We start from the raw sequence: 20,847 nt of genomic DNA on the forward strand, positions 1-20,847 counted from the left end.
TGTCATCTGTCTTGGACCCACTCAGAGCTGTGTTTCCATGTAGGTCTGTTGTGTCTCTCTGCTTTCCAAAGACAGTTTGGACACCTGTATGTATCATATGCAGACTCCCTCTTCCCTTCCCCTGACAGATGTGGCCTCCAAACGGGTTTTGTCTGGTTGTGTGTCAGATGGGTTAGGTCTGACTCAGTTTTTTATGTCAGCATGGTGGCTGACTTTCTATCCCCCTGGTATGAGGACACTTTAGACTTGCTGTGGAGTTTCATCTGTGTGCCTGTGAGCTCTGGGTGGAGTCCATGTTGTATGCACTACCTGTTGTAGTCTGGTGTGAACAGTGACTAGTGTTGTATGTCTGCCCAAGTGGCCAGACATGTTGTGTGAGCAGTCCTGTTCTGTGTACAGTGTGTGTGTGTGTGTCAACAGTGTCATGTCAATGTGTGTTGTAGTGTCTTGTTAGAGTAGGGACTGCAAGACACGAGTAGCCTTGACGTGGCTTGCAGCTTCAGTTCATTGGCCAATGTACGAGCCAATTCCTTGCTTTTTATATTCAGCTTTTCCATCTACTGTAGAGTGCGAGGTTTGTGTGGTGACTTTGTGCATTGTCAGTTCCGCTTGGTTGTGAGTGTCCCCCCTGCAGGGAGAGCAGGACCAAGGTTCCAGCGTGGGGCTGCCTTTATTGAGGTGATTGCCCTGCTTTTGTAGGTAGGGCCATGTCATCCTTGCCAGCAGTATAGGGCCAGTTGTCCCTAAACCCGTGCTTTCGGGTCACGTTCGTGTGGACCCGGTGCTTAGTTGCCAACACGAACGTAACAATAGGCCAGCAAGCATTCCCTGGGCATTGTTTTGGGGCATAGTGCCACCCTCTGCCTTTCTTTACATATAAAACTTTCAGAAAGAAGCTGGGGAGGTAAACAGAATATCTACAAGGGTGGGAGAAGAAGCATGAGGGACTCTGCCTAGTTAAGTCTGTGTTTTGATTTCTTTTCTTTGTCATCTTTGAATGAATGTCATCATTTTTCAAAGGGGGAGCATTTTGTTGTTTGCATTAAGCTGTCAAACACATGTTGGAAAAAAAAAAAAACTAATGTGGAATCTGACACTTTAACCCTTTCCAGTCCAATGTCGGGCCTGCCCCGACATCATCATTTTCCTCCACAGCTCCGATGTCGGGACAGGCCCGACACTGCAGTGCAGGAGTGCATCTGCACCCGATCGTCAGACACATTGGGTGCAGATGCACTCCTGCACTGGTCCTCATCGAGGACCCCCGAGGAGAAGGCAGAAAGGGTTTTTAACCCTTTCTGCCTTCTCCTTTACACATTACATAGCGCTCAATTAGCGCTATGTAATGCAGAGATTCCGGCCGGCGATCATGTGACCGCCGGTGTTACCTGACCCCCAGCGGTCACATGAACGCCGAGCCGGGAGCCTGCAACGTGGAAGGACCTGCTTACCTGACCGGCATCTTGTGCATTCTCCTTCTGTCTCCCGGCCCGGCGATCATGTGACCGCCAGGTGTCACCTGACCCCAGCGGTCACATGATCACCAAGCCGGGAGGCAGAAGGAGAATACTGAAGACGCCGGACAGGTAAGCAGGTCCCTCCCTGCACCCTCCTGAACTCTGTCAGATCAGGAGGGTGCAGGGAAAATGTATTTTTTCTCACCCATTCTCCCCAGCTCCAATTTATTTTGAGCTGGGGAGAATGGGTGGGAAAAAATAAATGGATTGGAAAGGGTAAAAGCCCGTGTAAATGAGGCCTTATACTGTATGTACGGAGGAGAAACCACTACAGCAACTGGCAGCAGGTACTCACCGCACCGAAACATTTATCTTCTGATTTTGTTAAACATATTGGAACGTTCCCGTTAGTGTCCCAATTGTAGCAACACCCGCTATGACACTGGTCACTAGAATAACAGAAATCTCCAATGTTCTAAATGTAAATCAAAGGAAAGAAAAGTTTTATCAATTCATTTATAAGCTTTCACATTTATGTCACATAAAGAAGTGTGTTTTACAAACATTTTCGACGTGTCATAGGGAGGTGTGAACATTTTTTATTACTTGGGCTGCAGATGATAAGACCCCACTGATTTGCTAAAAATAAAGCAGCCGAAGCACTCATACAAGCGCTGTCACTGCTTGTCCACTGAAGGTGAGCCCATAGACTTTGTATTGGGCCTGTCTTTAGTTTAATAGCAAGGACAGCAATCTGATGAGCGCTTTGGCTAACTTGTTCTAGCAATCTTTGGGAGTCTCAGCAGGGGCATAGCTAAGGCCTCAGGGACCTGGGTGCAGACGTTCAGCTCAAGCCCCTCCCACCTATACTTGTACCTGGACCTAAAGCATGCTGCATAGAACTGCAGAGCAAATTTGCATACATGATGTAGCCCCTTGCCATAAACTTTGCAAACATGACTCATTTCTTGGACTGCTTGAAAATTTGTTTGCAGCCTCTTAAGCTGTGTTCATGTTTTTCGTTACATTTTAGAATCAGTTAAAAAAAAACATAGAAAAACTGCATGCAGTATTCAAAAACCGAACTACACCAGTATGCTCCATATTACTACATACAAGGAGCTGTACATACATAATTATAGCTTTTACCTGTGACTTCGTCCACATGAAATTTGTACACTTTCTAGATGATACAAATTGTAACTATCTTCAGAATTATTATGCTGCTAATCCATCACTAATTATTAGAGATGAGCGAACGCGTTCGTCCGAGCTTGATATTCGTGCGAATATTAGGGTGTTCGGGATGTTCGTTATTCGTAACGAACACCATGCGGTGTTCTGGTTACTTTCACTTCCTTCCCTGAGACGTTAGCGCGCTTTTCTGGCCAATTGAAAGACAGGGAAGGCATTACAACTTCCCCCTGCAACGTTTAAGCCCTATACCACCCCCCTGCTGTGAGTGGCTGGCGAGATCAGGTGTTCGCCTAATATAAAAGTCGGCCCCTCCCGCGGCTCGCCTCAGATGCGGTGTGAGTTAGATGAGGGACAGTGCTGTTTATACCGGAGCTGCTGTAGGGAAAGAATTGGTAGTTAGTGTAGGCTTCAAGACCCCCCAAAGGTCCTTATTAGGGCCACTGATAGCTGTGTGTTGGCTGCTGTTAGCAGTGGGATTTTTTTTTTTCTCAAAATCGCCTCTGCAGACCGTTGCACCTGGCATTAGGGACAGAAGTGCTGCATAGGCAGGGAGAGTGTTAGGAGTGAGTGTAGCCTTCAAGAACCTCAACGGTCCTTTCTAGGGCCATATTTATCCGTGTGCAGTACTGTCCAGGCTGCTGTTAGCTGTGCTGCATTTTTTTTGGGCTTCTCAAAATCGCCTCTGCAGAGCATTCCACCCTCCATTGATACTGCAGGGAAAGAATTGTATAGGCAGGGCCACAACACAGTTATTATTCATAGAATATACGCAGTGCTGCCTTTTGGTGGGAAAAAACTGAAAACAAATCTATTTGTCCAGCCTCTGTCCGTCCTTACGGGCGGTGGAGACGTGTGAGCTGCGTGAAGAACAGTGCTAAATCATACGCACCCAGCTACGCTTTACTGCTGGCTTCGCCATTTGCTTTCCTTAATTGGGAAAAAAAATACCTGCTCTGCCAGAGTTATAATAACTCTGCTACCCTCACGTTCTGTGACACATAAGCAGGGACACAGCACAGTTATTAAACTTCTCATGTTCATAGAATATACGCAGTGCTGCCTTTTGGTGGGAAAAAACTGAAAACAAATCTATTTGTCCAGCCTCTGTCCGTCCTTACGGGCGGTGGAGACGTGTGAGCTGCGTGAAGAACAGTGCTAAATCATACGCACCCAGCTACGCTTTACTGCTGGCTTCGCCATTTGCTTTCCTTAATTGGGAAAAAAAATACCTGCTCTGCCAGAGTTATAATAACTCTGCTACCCTCACGTTCTGTGACACATAAGCAGGGACACAGCACAGTTATTAAACTTCTCATGTTCATAGAATATACGCAGTGCTGCCTTTTGGTGGGAAAAAACTGAAAACAAATCTATTTGTCCAGCCTCTGTCCGTCCTTACGGGCGGTGGAGACGTGTGAGCTGCGTGAAGAACAGTGCTAAATCATACGCACCCAGCTACGCTTTACTGCTGGCTTCGCCATTTGCTTTCCTTAATTGGGAAAAAAAATACCTGCTCTGCCAGAGTTATAATAACTCTGCTACCCTCACGTTCTGTGACACATAAGCAGGGACACAGCACAGTTATTAAACTTAGATAATTCATTCACTAGAGGCAGTGGGGCCTTTCGTTTTCCAAAAAGGGCAAAAATTATATTTGGCCTGCAGTCTTGCGCCAATTTATTTCCTGCCTGTGAAATCAAATCACTGGTAATACAGCATGCTGAGGGGTAGGGGTAGGCCTAGAGGACGTGGACGCGGCCGAGGACGCGGAGGGCCAAGTCAGGGTGTGGGCACAGGCCAAGCTCCTGATCCAGGTGTGTCGCAGCCGACTGCTGCGCGATTAGGAGAGAGGCACGTTTCTGGCGTCCCCACATTCATCGCCCAATTAATGGGTCCACGCGGGAGACGGTTATTAGAAAATGAGCAGTGTGAGCAGGTCCTGTCCTGGATGGCAGAAAGTGCTTCGAGCAACCTATCGTCTACCCGCAGTTCTGCGCCGTCCACTGCTGCCAATCCGAATCCTCTGTCTGCTGCTCCTCCTTCCTCCCAGCCTCCTCACTCCACTACAATAACACCTGCTCAGGAGCGGGAGCACTCCCAGGAACTGTTCTCGGGCCCCTGCTTAGATTGGGCAGCAGCGGTTCCTCTCCCACCAGAGGAGTTTATCGTCACTGATGCCCAACCATTCGAAAGTTCCCGGGGTCCGGGGGAAGAGGCTGGGGACTTCCGCCAACTGTCTCAACAACTTTCTGTGGGTGAGGAGGACGATGACGATCAGACACAGTTGTCTTGCAGTGAGGTAGTAGTAAGGGCAGTAAGTCCCAGGGAGCAGCGCACAGAGGATTCGGAGGAAGAGCAGCAGGACGATGAGGTGACTGACCCCACCTGGTGTGCAACGCTTACTCAGGAGGACAGGTCTTCAGAGGGGGAGTCAAGGGCATCAGCAGGGCAGGTTGCAAGAGGCAGTGCAGTGGCCAGGGGTAGAGGCAGGGCCAGACCGAATAATCCACCAAGTGTTTCCCAAAGCGCCCCCTCGCGCCATGCCACCCTGCGGAGGCCGAGGTGCTCTAAGGTCTGGCAGTTTTTCACAGAGACGCCTGACGACCGACGAACAGTGGTGTGCAACCTTTGTCGCGCAAAGCTCAGCCGGGGAGCCAACACCAACAGCCTCACCACCACCAGCATGCGCAGACATATGATGGCCAAGCACCCCGCAAGGTGGGACAAAGGCCGTTCACCGCCTCCGGTTTGCACCCCTGCCTCTCCCCCTGTGCCCCAACCTGCCACTGATATGCAACCCCCCTCTCAGGACACAGGCACTACCGCCTCATGGCCTGCACCCACACCCTCATCTCCGCTGTCCTCGGCCCCATCCAGCAGTGTAGTTCAGCGCACCGTTCAGCCGTCGCTTGCGCAAGTGTTCGAGCGCAAGCGCAAGTACGCCGCCACGCACCCGCACGCTCAAACGTTAACCGTCCGCATAGCAAAATTCATCAGCCTTGAGATGCTGCCGTATAGGGTTGTGGAAACTGAGTCCTTCAAAAGTATCATGGAGGCGGCGGCCCCGCGCTACTCAGTTCCCAGTCGCCACTACTTTTCCCGATGTGCCGTCCCAGCCCTGCACGACCACGTCTCCCGCAACATTGTGCGCGCCCTCACCAACGCGGTTACTGCCACGGTCCACTTAACTACGGACAAGTGGACAAGCACAGGCGGGCAGGGCCACTACATCTCCCTGACGGCACATTGGGTGAATTTAGTGGAGGCTGGGACAGAGTCAGAGCCTGGGACCGCTCACGTCCTACCCACCCCCAGAATTGCGGGCCCCAGCTCGGTGCTGGTATCTGCGGAGGTGTATGCTTCCTCCACTAAAGCACCCTCCTCCTCCTCCTCCTCCTCTGTCTCACAATCAAGATGTGTTAGCAGCAGCATGTCGCCAGCAGTCGGTGTCGCGCGGTGTGGCAGCACAGCGGTGGGCAAGCGTCAGCAGGCCGTGCTGAAACTACTCAGCTTAGGCGATAAGAGGCACACGGCCCACGAACTGCTGCAGGGTCTGACACAGCAGACCGACCGCTGGCTTGCGCCGCTGAGCCTCCAACCGGGCATGGTCGTGTGTGACAACGGCCGTAACCTGGTGGCGGCTCTGCAGCTCGGCAGCCTCACGCACGTGCCATGCCTGGCCCACGTCTTTAATTTGGTGGTTCAGCGCTTTCTGAAAAGCTACCCACGCTTGTCAGACCTGCTCGTAAAGGCGCGCCGGCTCTGCGCACATTTCCGCAAGTCCCACACGGACGCTGCCACCCTGCGCACCCTGCAACATCACTTTAAGCTGCCAGTGCACCGACTGCTGTGCGACGTGCCCACACGGTGGAACTCTACGCTCCACATGTTGGCCAGACTCTATGAGCAGCGTAGAGCTATAGTGGAATACCAACTCCAACATAGGTGGCGTATTGGGAGTCAGCCTCCTCAATTCCTTTCAGAAGAGTGGGCCTGGTTGGCAGACATCTGCCATGTCCTTGGTAATTTTGAGGAGTCTACCCAGGTGGTGAGCGGCGATGCTACAATCATTAGCGTCACCATTCCTCTGCTATGCATCTTGAGAAATTCCCTGCAAACCATAAAGGCAGCTGCTTTGCGCTCGGAAACGGGGGCGGGGGAAGACAGTATGCCGCTGGATAGTCAGGGCACCCTCCTGTCTATTTCTCAGCGCGTACAGGAGGAGGAGCATGAGGAGGATGAGGAGGAGGGGAAAGAGACAGCTTGGGCCGCTGCTGACGGTACACCGGCTGATTGCCTGTCATCCTTTCAGCGTGTATGGCCTGAGGAGGAGGAGGAGGAGGAGGAGGAGGATCCTGAAAGTGATCTTCCTAGTGAGGACAGCCATGTGTTGCGTACTGGTACCCTGGCACACATGGCTGACTTCATGTTAGGATGCCTTTCTCGTGACCCTCGCGTTGCACACATTCTGGCCACGACGGATTACTGGGTGTACACACTGCTCGATCCACGGTATAAGGAGAACCTGCCCACTCTGATTCCCGAAGAGGAAAGGGGTTCGAGAGTGTTGCTATACCACAGGACCCTTGCGGACAAGCTGATGGTAAAATTCCCAGCCGACAGCGCTAGTGGCAGAAGGCGCAGTACCGAGGGCAAGGTAGCAGGGGATGTGCGTAGATCGAGCAGCATGTACATCCCAGGCAGTGCAACAGTCTTTAAGGGCCTGGCCAGCTTTATGGCTCCCCACCAAGACTGTGTCACCGCTCCCCAGTCACGGCTGAGTCGGCGGGAGCACTGTAAAAGGATGGTGAGGGAGTACGTAGCGGATCGCACGACCATCCTTGGTGACGCCTCTGCCCCCTACAACTACTGGGTGTCGAAGCTGGACACGTGGCCTGAACTCGCGCTGTATGCCCTGGAGGTGCTTGCTTGTCCTGCGGCTAGCGTCTTGTCGGAAAGGGTGTTTAGTGCGGCTGGGGGAATCATCACAGATAAGCTTAGCCGCTTGTCAACCGACAGTGCCGACAGGCTAACACTCATCAAGATGAACAAAGGCTGGATTTCCCCAGACTTCTGTTCTCCACCAGCGGACAGCAGCGATACGTAAGCAATACGTAGGCTGCACCCGCGGATGGAAGCTACGTTCTCTCTCACCATCCAAAACGGGGACATTTCTGCTTCATCAATCTGTGTCTAATATTCCTCCTCCTCCTCCTGCTCCTCCTCCTGAAACCTCACGTAATCACGCTGAACGGGCAATTTTTCTTAGGGCCACAAGGCTCACTCAAATAATTTTTCTGAACAATTTTTATAAGTTTCAATGCGCTTAAAGGCGTTGGAAGTTTAACTTGAACCAATTTTTCGTTACACTGGGCTGCCTACAGGCCTAGTTACCACTTAAGCCACATTAACCATTGCTTACATGGAACGAAGACTGCGCTCCCGCTATACTGCTGCTTCAGAATTGTTACTGGGGCCTGTCTTGAGTGCTACTATTGCTTACATGGAACGAAGACTGCGCTCCCGCTATACTGCTGCTTCAGAATTGTTACTGGGGCCTGTCTTGAGTGCTACTATTGCTGACATGGAACGGACACGTGGAGAGGACACGTAGTGCCTCAAAAACATCCCCCTCCTCCTCCAACAGGGAAAACATTGTTGGCAAATGCCTTTGCATTGGTTCGTCTGGTGGCAGTCCAAGAATTTCACCTTTACCGACACTACAAGAGAGCTCCCCCACCATCCCCCCGCCACGGCCTACTTAATCCTGGCCACATTCCGAAAACCAACAAAATACAACCGTGCTACTAGGTCCGCAGTCACCACCACATTACCACTAACGCGGTTACTGTTAAGGTGCATATAACCACGGACACGTGGAGAGGACACGTAGTGCCTCAAAAACATCCCCCTCCTCCTCCAACAGGGAAAACATTGTTGGCAAATGCCTTTGCATTGGTTCGTCTGGTGGCAGTCCAAGAATTTCACCTTTACCGACACTACAAGAGAGCCCCCCCACCATCCCCCCGCCACGGCCTACTTAATCCTGGCCACATTCCGAAAACCAACAAAATACAACCGTGCTACTAGGTCCGCAGTCACCACCACATTACCACCAACGCGGTTACTGTTAAGGTGCATATAACCACGGACACGTGGAGAGGACACGTAGTGCCTCAAAAACATCCCCCTCCTCCTCCAACAGGGAAAACATTGTTGGCAAATGCCTTTGCATTGGTTCGTCTGGTGGCAGTCCAAGAATTTCACCTTTACCGACACTACAAGAGAGCTCCCCCACCATCCCCCCGCCACGGCCTACTTAATCCTGGCCACATTCCGAAAACCAACAAAATACAACCGTGCTACTAGGTCCGCAGTCACCACCACATTACCACTAACGCGGTTACTGTTAAGGTGCATATAACCACGGACACGTGGAGAGGACACGTAGTGCCTCAAAAACATCCCCCTCCTCCTCCAACAGGGAAAACATTGTTGGCAAATGCCTTTGCATTGGTTCGTCTGGTGGCAGTCCAAGAATTTCACCTTTACCGACACTACAAGAGAGCCCCCCCACCATCCCCCCGCCACGGCCTACTTAATCCTGGCCACATTCCGAAAACCAACAAAATACAACCGTGCTACTAGGTCCGCAGTCACCACCACATTACCACCAACGCGGTTACTGTTAAGGTGCATATAACCACGGACACGTGGAGAGGACACGTAGTGCCTCAAAAACATCCCCCTCCTCCTCCAACAGGGAAAACATTGTTGGCAAATGCCTTTGCATTGGTTCGTCTGGTGGCAGTCCAAGAATTTCACCTTTACCGACACTACAAGAGAGCCCCCCCACCATCCCCCCGCCACGGCCTACTTAATCCTGGCCACATTCCGAAAACCAACAAAATACAACCGTGCTACTAGGTCCGCAGTCACCACCACATTACCACCAACGCGGTTACTGTTAAGGTGCATATTACCAGTCTGACTGGGGCATGCAGACACCTTGACAGAATGAATAGTGTGTGGCACATAGGTTCCCCATTGCTATGCCCACGTGTGCAGCTCCTGATGGCGGTGGCACAGGATTCTATTTCTCATTGCTTCTGTACATCATTGTGGGCTATCGCTCCGCCACTTTTAAAGAGGGTCGCTGCCTAGCCGTGCCAACCTCTGCAGTGTGTGCCTGCGGTCCCTCGTCATGGCAGACGCAATTCTAAATAGACATGAGCGTGGTGTGGCATGAGGGCAGCTGAAGGCTGCCCAGGGACACTTTGGTGTGCGCTGTGGGGGGGAGGGGGGGCGGTTGGTCAGCATGTAACCCAGGAGAAGTGTCAGTGGCGTGTCATGCAGGCAGTGATTGTGCTTTGTTGGAGGTAGTGTGGTGCTTAGCAAAGGTATGCCATGCTAATGAGCGCTTTTCAGAAGTAAAAGTTGTTGGGAGGGGGGGGGGGGGCCCACTCTTGCCGCTATTGTGGCTTAATAGTGGGACCTGTGAACTTAGGATGCAGCCCAACATGTAGCCCCTCGCCTGCCCTATCCGTCACTGTGTCATTCCCATCACTTTCCTGAATTGCCCAGATTTTCACACATGAAAACCTTAGCGAGCATCGGCGAAATACAAAAATGTTCTGGTCGCCCATTGACTTCAATGGGGTTCGTTGTTCGAAACGAACCCTCGAGCATCACGGGAAGTTCGTTACGAATAACGAACACCCGAACATTTTCGTGTTCGCTCATCTCTACTAATTATCTTATATAATAAACCTTTAGCTTTCATTATCATATATATATATATATATATATATATATATATATATATATATATATATATATAGTGTTTCTTAATTATATAAACCATTTTCATAACATCTGTATTATGAAAGGTCCTTTAGTAATCCAGATTAGTGAAGGACCTCTTTGTAAATTACATTCACATTATTACCTTTTATGCCAGAAGAGGCGACAGCCAAGGCTAGCCCGCGATCTTTCCATATTCTAGCTATTAGTAGATTTAGGAGCATCCAGGAAGACTATTGGACTAGAGACCTTCTAGTGTAGTAAGAGGACTGGCAGCACGTAGGGTCTTTTCTTCAAGCAATAGGCGAAGTCAGGAGTAAAATCCCCATCCAACTTTTATTAAGAATGGATGGCCGAAACGTCGCTGTGATTATGCTGTACTTTTACTCTTAATAAACGTTGGATGGGGATTTTACTCCTGACTTCGCCTATTGCTTGAAGAAAAGACCCTACGTGCTGCCAGTCCTCTTACTATATTGTCCTTTTGCTGGGATCTTTTGGCGTCCAGGATCCGGACTTTGAGCTTGCACGGCGAGTATTCCCTGTTGCTGGATTGTACATGTGGTGCTGCTGCTATATCTATTAATATTCTAGAGACCTTCTAGTGCACTTTCTAAAATCTGGTTGTAAGCTTGAAACTGTTCTTCAGTTTGAGTAACTGCCTAATCCGGTGAAAAGCTTCAAGGAGTGCCGGGGGTGAGTGAGGGCGAAAGAGAGAGAGAGCTCCCCCCTCCGAAAAATGCCACTCGATCAGGTGGTCTGTATAGTAGAATGCATCCAGATAAATGGGAACTCGGACTTTGGTGAATAAAATCTCTTTATTGAAAAATGTGCTTTATAAAATCAGTAACATCGAGGATGCGTTACAGCTCGAGTGAGCCTTGATCACCTCATGCATTACGTCACTGTCTGTTTATTTAAATAACATATCCAATTTAAAAAAAAAAAAAAACTGATTAGTAACCCATTATAACCTAAATGACTGGTTTGCTGCCTTGTTCCCATAAGGTCAGCAATAGCCAAATTGAATAAATACATTATAGAAATACAGTCTGAGGATGCATTAAGAGAACAAAAGTATATCAAGAGCATATTATTCCATATTCTAATTAAGGAGACATGTATGTATTAGTGGTAAATAGATAGACCTAAATCAGTAGATATAACTGAATTAATATAATGATAACATAATATAAAAAACTGGCAATGCCACATATTTAGTTCTTCTAAATGATTATTTAAAACATAGATGTTAAAAATGATTAAATAAATTAATAACAAAGCCTGACATTCTGGTGCAGTCATACATTTCTTAGGGGAACATGAAGGAAACTTGGAAATTTTGCATATTTTGGTATAGAAAGAGTTAAAAATAAAAATAAAAGAAAACAAAATGTGGACAAAATATCTGTTCTCAAACGAGAAGGCTTTTGGATTTTAACCTTGGACACAAGGTTCCCCAAAGGTCTTAACTAGAGATGAGTGAGCATACTCGATAAGGCTAACTACTCGAGCGAGTAGTGCCTTATTCGAGTATCTGCCCGCTCATCTCTAAAGAGCATGCAGTGTCCAGGGACACTGACAAGGAAGAGCGCCAGGAAAAGGTGAGGGAGTACACCGGGAACATATCTCACCTGCCGGAGCCATTGCTCCTTCCTGCTGTATCTTGTCTCCCAATCAGAAGCTAGGGGTGTTCACTCATGCTGACAGCTGTCACACCCCTAGCTTCCCGTGGCATCAAGATACACCAGTACCATGAACTGATTTTGTATCAAAAATGTTTTGCATCACCTCAGGGAAGTAGCTGTCAGCCGCGGGATGAGACCACAGAGTGTCTCCCATTGTATTCTATGGGGAAACCTCACATTGAAAACAATGGGCCATGCAAGAGCACTCCCAAAGATAAGACATGCCGTGATACGGCAGAAAAAAAATCACTGTGTACGACCCCATTCAAAAGAATGGGGTTCATATTCGCGTGAGATTTGTGCGTCTTGCACAATTCTCACGCGACAATCTCGGCCATAGGAAACCGGCCTTAGTGTGCATTTACACACAACTGGTTTGGTATAGATTGTGCCGAGCTAAACATTTACAATTTCTATGTCAAAATTTGCACCTTTGGTGCAGTTTTAACGTTGATTTTGATGCTGACCTGCAGCAAGATTCACACCTAAAGTTTTAACTTAGTGACCAAGCCATGCTGTTTTACTTCTGGATCTGTATTCACCAATAAAGGATGATGTATCAGCAATACCTTCTGTCTCTTGGCTGATCTCCCTTGGACCAGTGCTGCCTTCCAAAAACAACTTGCTTAGTGACCAAGCCTGTTTGCGCCTTAATGACCAGACCAAATTTTGGAAATCCAACATGTGTCACTTTAACATAGAATATCTCCGTAAACGTTTTGCATATCCAAGTGATTTTGACATTGTTATTTCGCAACATATTGTACTTTATTGAGGTGGTAAAAATAGACCAATAGAATTTATGTATATGAAAAGCACCAATATTGGGAAATTTTTTTAAAAAATTGTCATTTTTTTCACATTTTCATTTGTAATATATCAAATATGTGCAAACATGCTGTACAAATTTTTGATAAGATATATATTTCTGTTTACTTCATTTTGGATGCATATTTGAAAAGCTTTCATATTTTTTTAACCATTTAGGAGACGTACAAATTTAACATTGATTTTCAACATTTTGAGGAACACTTTGTTTTCCTGCACCAAATCAAGATTGCAAAGGCTCATATGTGTCAGAATGATAGATACTCCCACACATGACCCCATTTTAAAAACTACACCCCTTAATGTATTCACTGACTTTCAGAACAGACCTTTCGCTTGAAGGTGATTTAGGCTCCAATGCCCACTTGTAGAGTCCTTGAGCGTTAAAATGATGGATAACCCCCACAAATAACCTAATTTTTAAAATTAGACCCCTTAACAAATTCATCTAGGGGTGTATTGCGCATATTGACACCAAAGTATTTGAATGAATCTAAGCAAAGCATAAGAAAAGGAATACGATTTTCATTTTTTTGGCAATTATGTCATTTTAAAAACATTTTTTTTTGCAGCGTACATACAAATGAAGACTTGCATGCCACAATGGATCCCCCTGTTTGTCCTGTGTTCATAAACATACCCACTGTGGTCCTGGGGGAACTTACCTCTTGAGGAGCGATTTGTGGAAAACTCTGTGGATTCTCCACGTGTCTGGTAGTGTCAGCTTGTATGCCATAGGACTAATCACTTTTGTGGGCCCTTTTCCTGTCACTAATTGGGGAGCCAGCTTCAAAGAAGGCACTTTTAACTTATGGTTCTTGGAAGACAAGTACACCGACTGGCCCACAGACAAAGGTTCAGAGATAGTGTGCGTACCTCTACTCCTCCTTAGCACTGCATCCCTGGACTGCTCCAAGTTGCTATGCACCTTCTCCCACACATCCCGCGGGTCCTGAACCTGAGCGTCTGCAGACGGATTGCTAGAAGAGGAGGGGAAGGATACCGCAAACCTGGGATTAAATCCAAAATTACAGAAGAATGGAGACACGCCAGACGCCGCATGTGTATGATTATTGATAGCAAATTCAGCCACTGCTAGATAATTGACCCAGAGACTCTGACAATCACTCACATACTTTCTGAGGTACTGAACCAGTTCCTGGTTCATACGTTCCATCTGCCCATTAGACTCCAGGTGAAAGGCAGAGGAAAACGACAACCTGATACCGATATTCTTACAAAAAGCCCTCCAAAACCAGGCAATAATTTAGACTCCCCGGTTGGAAACAATATCCTTAGGGACCCCATGCATGCGTGCAATCTCCCTGATAAAGATGGTGGCTAACTCAGGAGTGGACTGAAGCTTCTTTAGAGCAGTAAAATGCACCATCTTGGAAAATCTGTCGACGACCACCCAGATGACCGAGCACCCCTGGGACTCGGGCAGGTCGGTAATAAAATCCATCGACAGATGGGTCCATGGCCTCTCCGGAACGGGGAGACGACAAAGCAGACCCTCAGGTCATCTCCTTATACTTTTCCCTGGAGCACAAATAGGGCAGGACTTGACAAATTCCCTGACATCCTGAGACATTTGTGGCCACCAATACAAACGGCCACACAGCTCCAGGGTGCCTCAGACCACTGGATGCACTGCTAAAACCGAAGAATAAACCTCCTAAAGTATGAGGAGCCGCAAATCACAGGGAAGAATAAGTCTCCCCTCCGAGAAGTCTTGGGGAACGGACTGCTGAGCCGACTATAGTAAAACAGAGGTGTCAGACGTAAGAGTGGTTACAACCACACTCGGGCCTAGAATACTCTCTCGCTGAAGATCCTCTACCTTGGGAACCCCGAAGCTGTGAGACCGCACATCAGCTTTGACATTCTTGGACCCAGGCACATATGTGACTACAAAATTGAAACGTGAAAAAAAACAATGACCACCTTGCCTGAAGAGCATTCAACCACTTTTCGGACTCCAGATAAACCAGATTCTTTTGGTCCGTGAGGACGAGTGTCCTCTAAGAAATGTCTCCTCTCATCAAATGCCCATTTTATGGCTAATAATTCCCTGTTGCCAATATCATAGTTGCGTTCTGCCTGATTAAACTTCCTGGAAAAGAGTGCCGGGAGATTCTTGTGAGAGGACTGCCTCCACCCCATGCTCAGATGCATCCACTTTAATGATGAATGAGCGATCTAGCTCCGGCTGAGCCAACACCGAAGAGAGCCCTCTTGAGAAGTGCAAAGGCCTTCACTGCCTCTTGAGACCAGGAATCAACCCTAGCCCCCTTACTGGTCAAGTCAGTCAAGAGTTTGGCCACCACCGCAAAGTTCTTAATGAATCTCCGAAGTTTACTAACCGCAAAAAGTGTTGTAACGCCTTTAAGTTGGTGGGTTGCACCCAATCAGTGATGGCCTTGACCTTTGCCTTCCTCTGGATCAACAACATAGGGGGATAAACAGGCTGATCTAAAAGGACATTGTCTTCATTCGGCCTTACATACTATGTTACTATGTTATTACGTTATTATGTTGTCCGAGTCCTTCCGGATGCCCGATGGAGAAATGACATATCCCAGAAAAGCAATTTCCCGTACACCAAAATGGCATTTCTCCAACTTAGCATACAATTGATGGGCTCGAAGGTGGGAAAGCACTGTCCGTAAATGCCTGACATGCCTCTCCCAATCAGGAGAGAATATCATCAAAATATACAACCATGAACGTGCCCAGGATGTCATGAAAAATGATATTCATAAAACCTTGAAAAATAGCTGGCGCGTTACATAACCCGAATGGCATGACTACACATTTAAAATGCCCCAACGGAGTATTAAACGCCATTTTCCATTTGTCCCCCTCTCTGATACGGATGAGATTATAAGCTCCCCGAAGGTCAAGCTTAGAGAACCAACGGGCCCCTACAACCTGGTTGAGGAGGTCAGGAATCATGGGTAAAGAGTACTGGTTCTTGATGGTTATCCTATTCAAGGCTCTATAATCAACACAGGGCTGGAGGCCACCATCCTTCTTCTACACAAAAAATAACCCTGCCCCTGTGGGTGATTTGGAAGGACGTATATTTCCTTGGCGAGACTCTCAGTAATATACTCCTTCATTGCCGCGCGTTCAGGAACAGTTACATTACATATTCCTCGCTTAGGGATCTTGCTCCCGGGAATAAGATTGAGCTTGCAATCCCATTCCCGGTGCAGAGGTAATGTCTCCGAAAGTTGTTTGGAAAGCACGTCAGAAAAATCTTCAATATACGGAGGTAACCCATTTACCTTCTACTCTGGGGAATGCACCTGGACGGAGACTTAATGCTCACCACAACCTTGCCCCCACTGTAGTAGTTCAGAGGTGGACCAATCAAGCTGGGGGTTGTGCTGCCGGATCTTGGGTAACCCGAGGACTAAATCTACGGAAAGGCTCTCCATCACCAAGAATGAACACACCTCAGAAGGCAGCGCCCCTATGGATAAAACTAGTTCTGGAGTCCTCTTACTGATTAACCCTGCTGACAACGGAGTGGAATCGATACCCGGATAGGAGGATTCAGTGGTAAAAGACATGCAGACATAGACTTGACGAACTCAAAATTAACAAAGTTCGCGGCAGCCCCCAAATCAAAGAAGGCACAACCATTAAGGAGATTAGCATCATACGAAATAGAGAATGGCGCTAACAATTTAGAACATTTCGGAAGTACCTGAGCTCCTAGGCGATCCCTCTGGACATTGCCTAGAAGTTTTCCCATGGCTGTTTCTTGCGGCAGCTGGCGACCCAATGACCTGGACCTCCGCAATAAAGGCATAATTGGTTGCTGAGCCGAAATTCCTTGCGTTTCTTTAAGGACAGGAAGCCCACTTCCATTGCCTTGACTCCAATGGTAGCTGAGGTCAAGAATGGATTATTGGACCGGGTCACAGGCGGTTCGATCTGAGTCTTGCGCCCGGCCCTAAGACGACGGTCCGCCTTTACCGCGATAGTCATAGCCTGTTCTAACGTCTCGGGTTCCAGGTGCAACAACAACAGATCTTTAACAGACTAGGAAAACCCAGTACAAAACTAATCTTTCAGAGTGTGGTCATTCCATCTAGACTCCACACAACTGCCGAGACTGGGAGCAGAACTCTTCTGCAAGACATCTTCCCTGCCAAACACTCAATAACTTACTTATGGCATATCTTGCCCTATCTGGCTCGTCATAAATCTGCCCTAGGGCCGTAAAAAAAAGGCATCAACCGATTGGCGGGGCTGTGTGTCGGAGGGCAGCGAGAATGCCCAGTTTTGGGGGTTGCCTCTCAAGCGTGAAATTACAATGCCTACCCTCTGGTATTCCCGACCAGTGGTGGCGTAATTCACACTATATCCTGCACTCTTCCCGGAAAAGAAAGAATATCCAAAAGGTCACCCGAAAAAAACGTCAGGTAGCGCAATCTTGGGTTCGACCCCTGAGCCCGGGGCTGCAGCAATAGTGACAGTAGTACCAGCAAAGGTCTGCTCCTAATGCTTGAGCCGAGCGGACAGATCATGCACCAACCCTGTTAAGGCTTGCACCTGATTAGCAAGGACTGCAACAGCCTCCATATCAAAGTTCAAACGGGAAGGTCAAAACAGGTTCCCTGTAACAATATGGCCAGTGTTTCTGTTAGGGCTGGTCAGGGCAGATGGACAGGGAATAACTACATCAAACCTCTCTCATGTCCCTACCTACTTGCCCCCCGGGGCTAGGCCCCAGGGCGACAACTGGCTGATGGTCCCTGCACTGCACTAGTGTCAAGGACCCCAAGAAGAAGGGACTGGGAGACCGACAGGTGGGAACCATGAGCTGAATAGGACAACAATGCGCTAACCAGAAAATAGTCGAGACAGCAAACTAAGTCAAACCAAAAAGTCACGTGTGGAGTACAGGAGGGCAAAAACAGAAAAAGTCCGATGCAAGCCAAGGTCAAACCAAAAGTCATGTTCGAGGTATAGGAGGGTAAGGCAGAAGCAGAGTCAAATGCAAGCAGAGGTCATACACACTATGGTCAGGTCAAAGATTGCAGGTGTAGTCAGAAACAAGTTAAAACAAACACTGGCACTGGAGTCTGGGCCAGCAGGGTTTATATGCAGACCTCCCCGCCCCTCTGGAGGGAGTCATAAAGCCACCTCCCCCCGGCGGTGCGCGGCCGACCAGCGGACTGGCATACCCGTGCAGGACATGGGACGCGCCTCCGGCAGAAACGACCAACCACCAGAGTGGGTGAACCCCGGACAGAGCCACCAGCCCGGGCCCTAGGCTTGCCAGGACGAGCAGCCCACACCAAGCAGATCCCGGCGCCCCTACTGGTAACCCCATCTCTAACAACTAGTCCTATAATGGAGGGAACACGTATTGGATTTCAGGGTACAACTGAATAAATTCCAGGCCCTACTTCGCACTTGTGCAGAAAAAAAATTTACTCCCTAAAAATAATTCCCCTCTGCACCCTTTTTGGTGTTCCCTAAATCTTAGATAAAAGTAATTATGTAAACTGTGTGTTATGTCTGAAGATAGGGGTAATTACTTGGGCTGGTTGGGATGGGCAAATGGGGCAATAAAACCAGGTATCCCTCCTCCTCCCATGCTTTTTTTTTTTGGGGGGGGGGGTATTTCTTGACCTTAGTGGCAGGGATGTGGTGTAAAAAGTGGTACTCTGCGATCCTTTGTAAGCTTGCTGAGGTGCGGCAATCTCAAACAGAAGGCGCTCACCAAGCTGGTCCTGGTACTGCAAGAAGGCGAGCATTACCGGGGCTTCTTGTAAATTACGTATTAAGGTAGCGGTCTGAATAATGCCGGGCTCACTTGGCCATATGTGGAATCTGCTTGTGGAGGCCTGCAGCAGATCCCAGCTGTGAGCCTGGCCATGGCACTGTGTACGACCGTGTACTGTGCATAACTGCGTACTCACACAGGCAGTCATTCACAATATACCGGCTTTTCTTTGTATTTCCTGCGGCATCGCGTACACAATGTAGTTACGTATGGGCTGCTGGTATATCCGCGACCATGAAGCACAATGGGCTCTATGTCACGGATATCCGCGGTAAAATATAACATGTTGCGTTCTGTTTTCTGTGAGTAAATTATGTAATTCCGACTCGCTAATTTGAGCGGAATTGTGCAATCCAGTGCATTTGATTGGTCCGCGGATTACCACTGATCAAACGCATGCGGAGTCCGCAATTTCTATCCGGTCATGTGAGACCGGCCTAATGGTAGATCGCTACCTTTTTATCATGTGACTGGGGACCGCTCCACAAGGCTAGCGGTCACTAATCCAGGGTCTCGGAGACCGTTGGTCGCCGGGAGCAAGGGGATTTAACTAGAGATGAGCGAGCACCAAAATGCTCGGGTGCTCGTTACTCGGGACGAAATTTTCGCAATGCTCGAGGGTTCGTTTCGAGTAACGAACCCCATTGAAGTCAATGGGCAACCTGAGCATTTTTGTATATCGCCGATGCTCGCTAAGGTTTTCGTTTGTGAAAATCTGGGCAATTCTACAAAGTGATGGGAACGACACAGCAACGGATAGGGCAGGCGAGGGGCTACATGGTGGGCTGCATCTCAAGTTCCCAGGTCCCACTATTAAGCCACAATAGCGGCAAGAGTCCCCCCCCCCGCACTGTCAGCGTAAAGATCGTTCTCTTCTGCCACAGCTGTAACAGCTGTGGCAGAGAAGAACGATGTTTGCCCATTGAATTCAATGGAGCCAGCAATACAGCAGGTTCCACTGAAAGCAATGGGCTGCCGGCGATCGCAGGATGAATTGTCGGGAAGGGGTTAAATATATAACCCCTTCCCTGCAATTCATCCAGAAATGTGTTACAATAAAAATATATACCGGCGTATAAGGCGACGGGGCGTATAAGACGACCCCCCAACTGTCACCTTATACGCTGGCAATACAGTGGAGCAAAGAATAAAAATCATTACTTACTTCTTCTGACGCTCTGCGGCGCTCCTGCAGGCTGTTGCTCCCTCCTGGTCCACGGCAGAGTATTGCTTTCTGGACGCAGGGCTTGAAATCCCCGCCTCCAGAAACACAGCCAATCACAGCCATTCAATGACATCATTGTCATTGGCTGTGATTGGCTGAAGGCACGTGTGTTTCTGGAGGCAGGGATTTCAAGCCCTCCGTAGAGAAATCAATGCTCTGCCGGGAACCAGGAGGGAGCAACAGCCTGCAGGAGCACCGTAGAACACCAGGAGGGAGTGACAGCCTGCAGGAGCGCCGCAGAACATCAGAAGAAGTAAGTAATGATTTTTATTCTTTGCTCCACTGTATTGCCGGCGTATAAGGTGACAGTTGGGGGGTTGTCTTATGCGCCCCATGGCCTTATACACCGGTATATATTTTTATTGTAACACATTTCTGGATGAATTGCAGGGAAGGGGTTATATATTTAACCCCTTCCCGACAATTCATCCCGCGCACGCCGGCAGCCCATTGCTTTCAATGGAGTCGGCTGTATTGCTGGCTCCATTGAATTCAATGGGCAAACATCGTTCTTCTCTGCCACAGCTGTTACAGCTGTAGCAGAGAAGAAGGATTTGTCTTCTATATGTTCTCAATGGGGTCGGCGCTGCTGCCGCCGGCCCCATTGAGCGCATATAGAGAAGATTTATGGCCTTAAGAAGGATCGTTGGGGTTCTTCAAACCTAAAATACTCCTAACACTCTCCCTATAGCAGCTCCAACACGATACCACTTTCCCTGAACTAATGTCAGAATGCATCTGAGGCGAGCCGCGGGAGGGGCAGATTTCAATACTCGGGTGACACCTAATCTCGCCAGCCACTCACTGCAGGGGGGTGGTATAGGGCTTGAACGTTGCAGC

General features: G+C 48.6%; 1 protein-coding gene across 3 annotated transcripts in view; it reads right to left on the reverse strand.

Moving 5' to 3' along the window:
• LOC136588538 (leucine-rich colipase-like protein 1) overlaps positions 1–20,847 on the reverse strand; it is a 133,509-nt gene that overhangs the window by 24,933 nt on the left and 87,729 nt on the right. For 2 of the 3 annotated variants that reach the window (XM_066587854.1, XM_066587846.1), the window contains exon 4: positions 1,813–1,932. The exons of the other annotated variant lie outside the window; for it this stretch is intronic. In XM_066587854.1, coding sequence (XP_066443951.1) covers positions 1,813–1,932 — 120 coding nt within the window. The remainder of the gene's footprint in view (positions 1–1,812; positions 1,933–20,847) is intronic. 3 annotated transcript variants of the gene reach the window in all.

The sequence above is a fragment of the Eleutherodactylus coqui genome, chromosome 1, assembly GCF_035609145.1.
Source record: "Eleutherodactylus coqui strain aEleCoq1 chromosome 1, aEleCoq1.hap1, whole genome shotgun sequence".
Classification (NCBI taxonomy): Eukaryota; Metazoa; Chordata; class Amphibia; order Anura; family Eleutherodactylidae; genus Eleutherodactylus; species Eleutherodactylus coqui.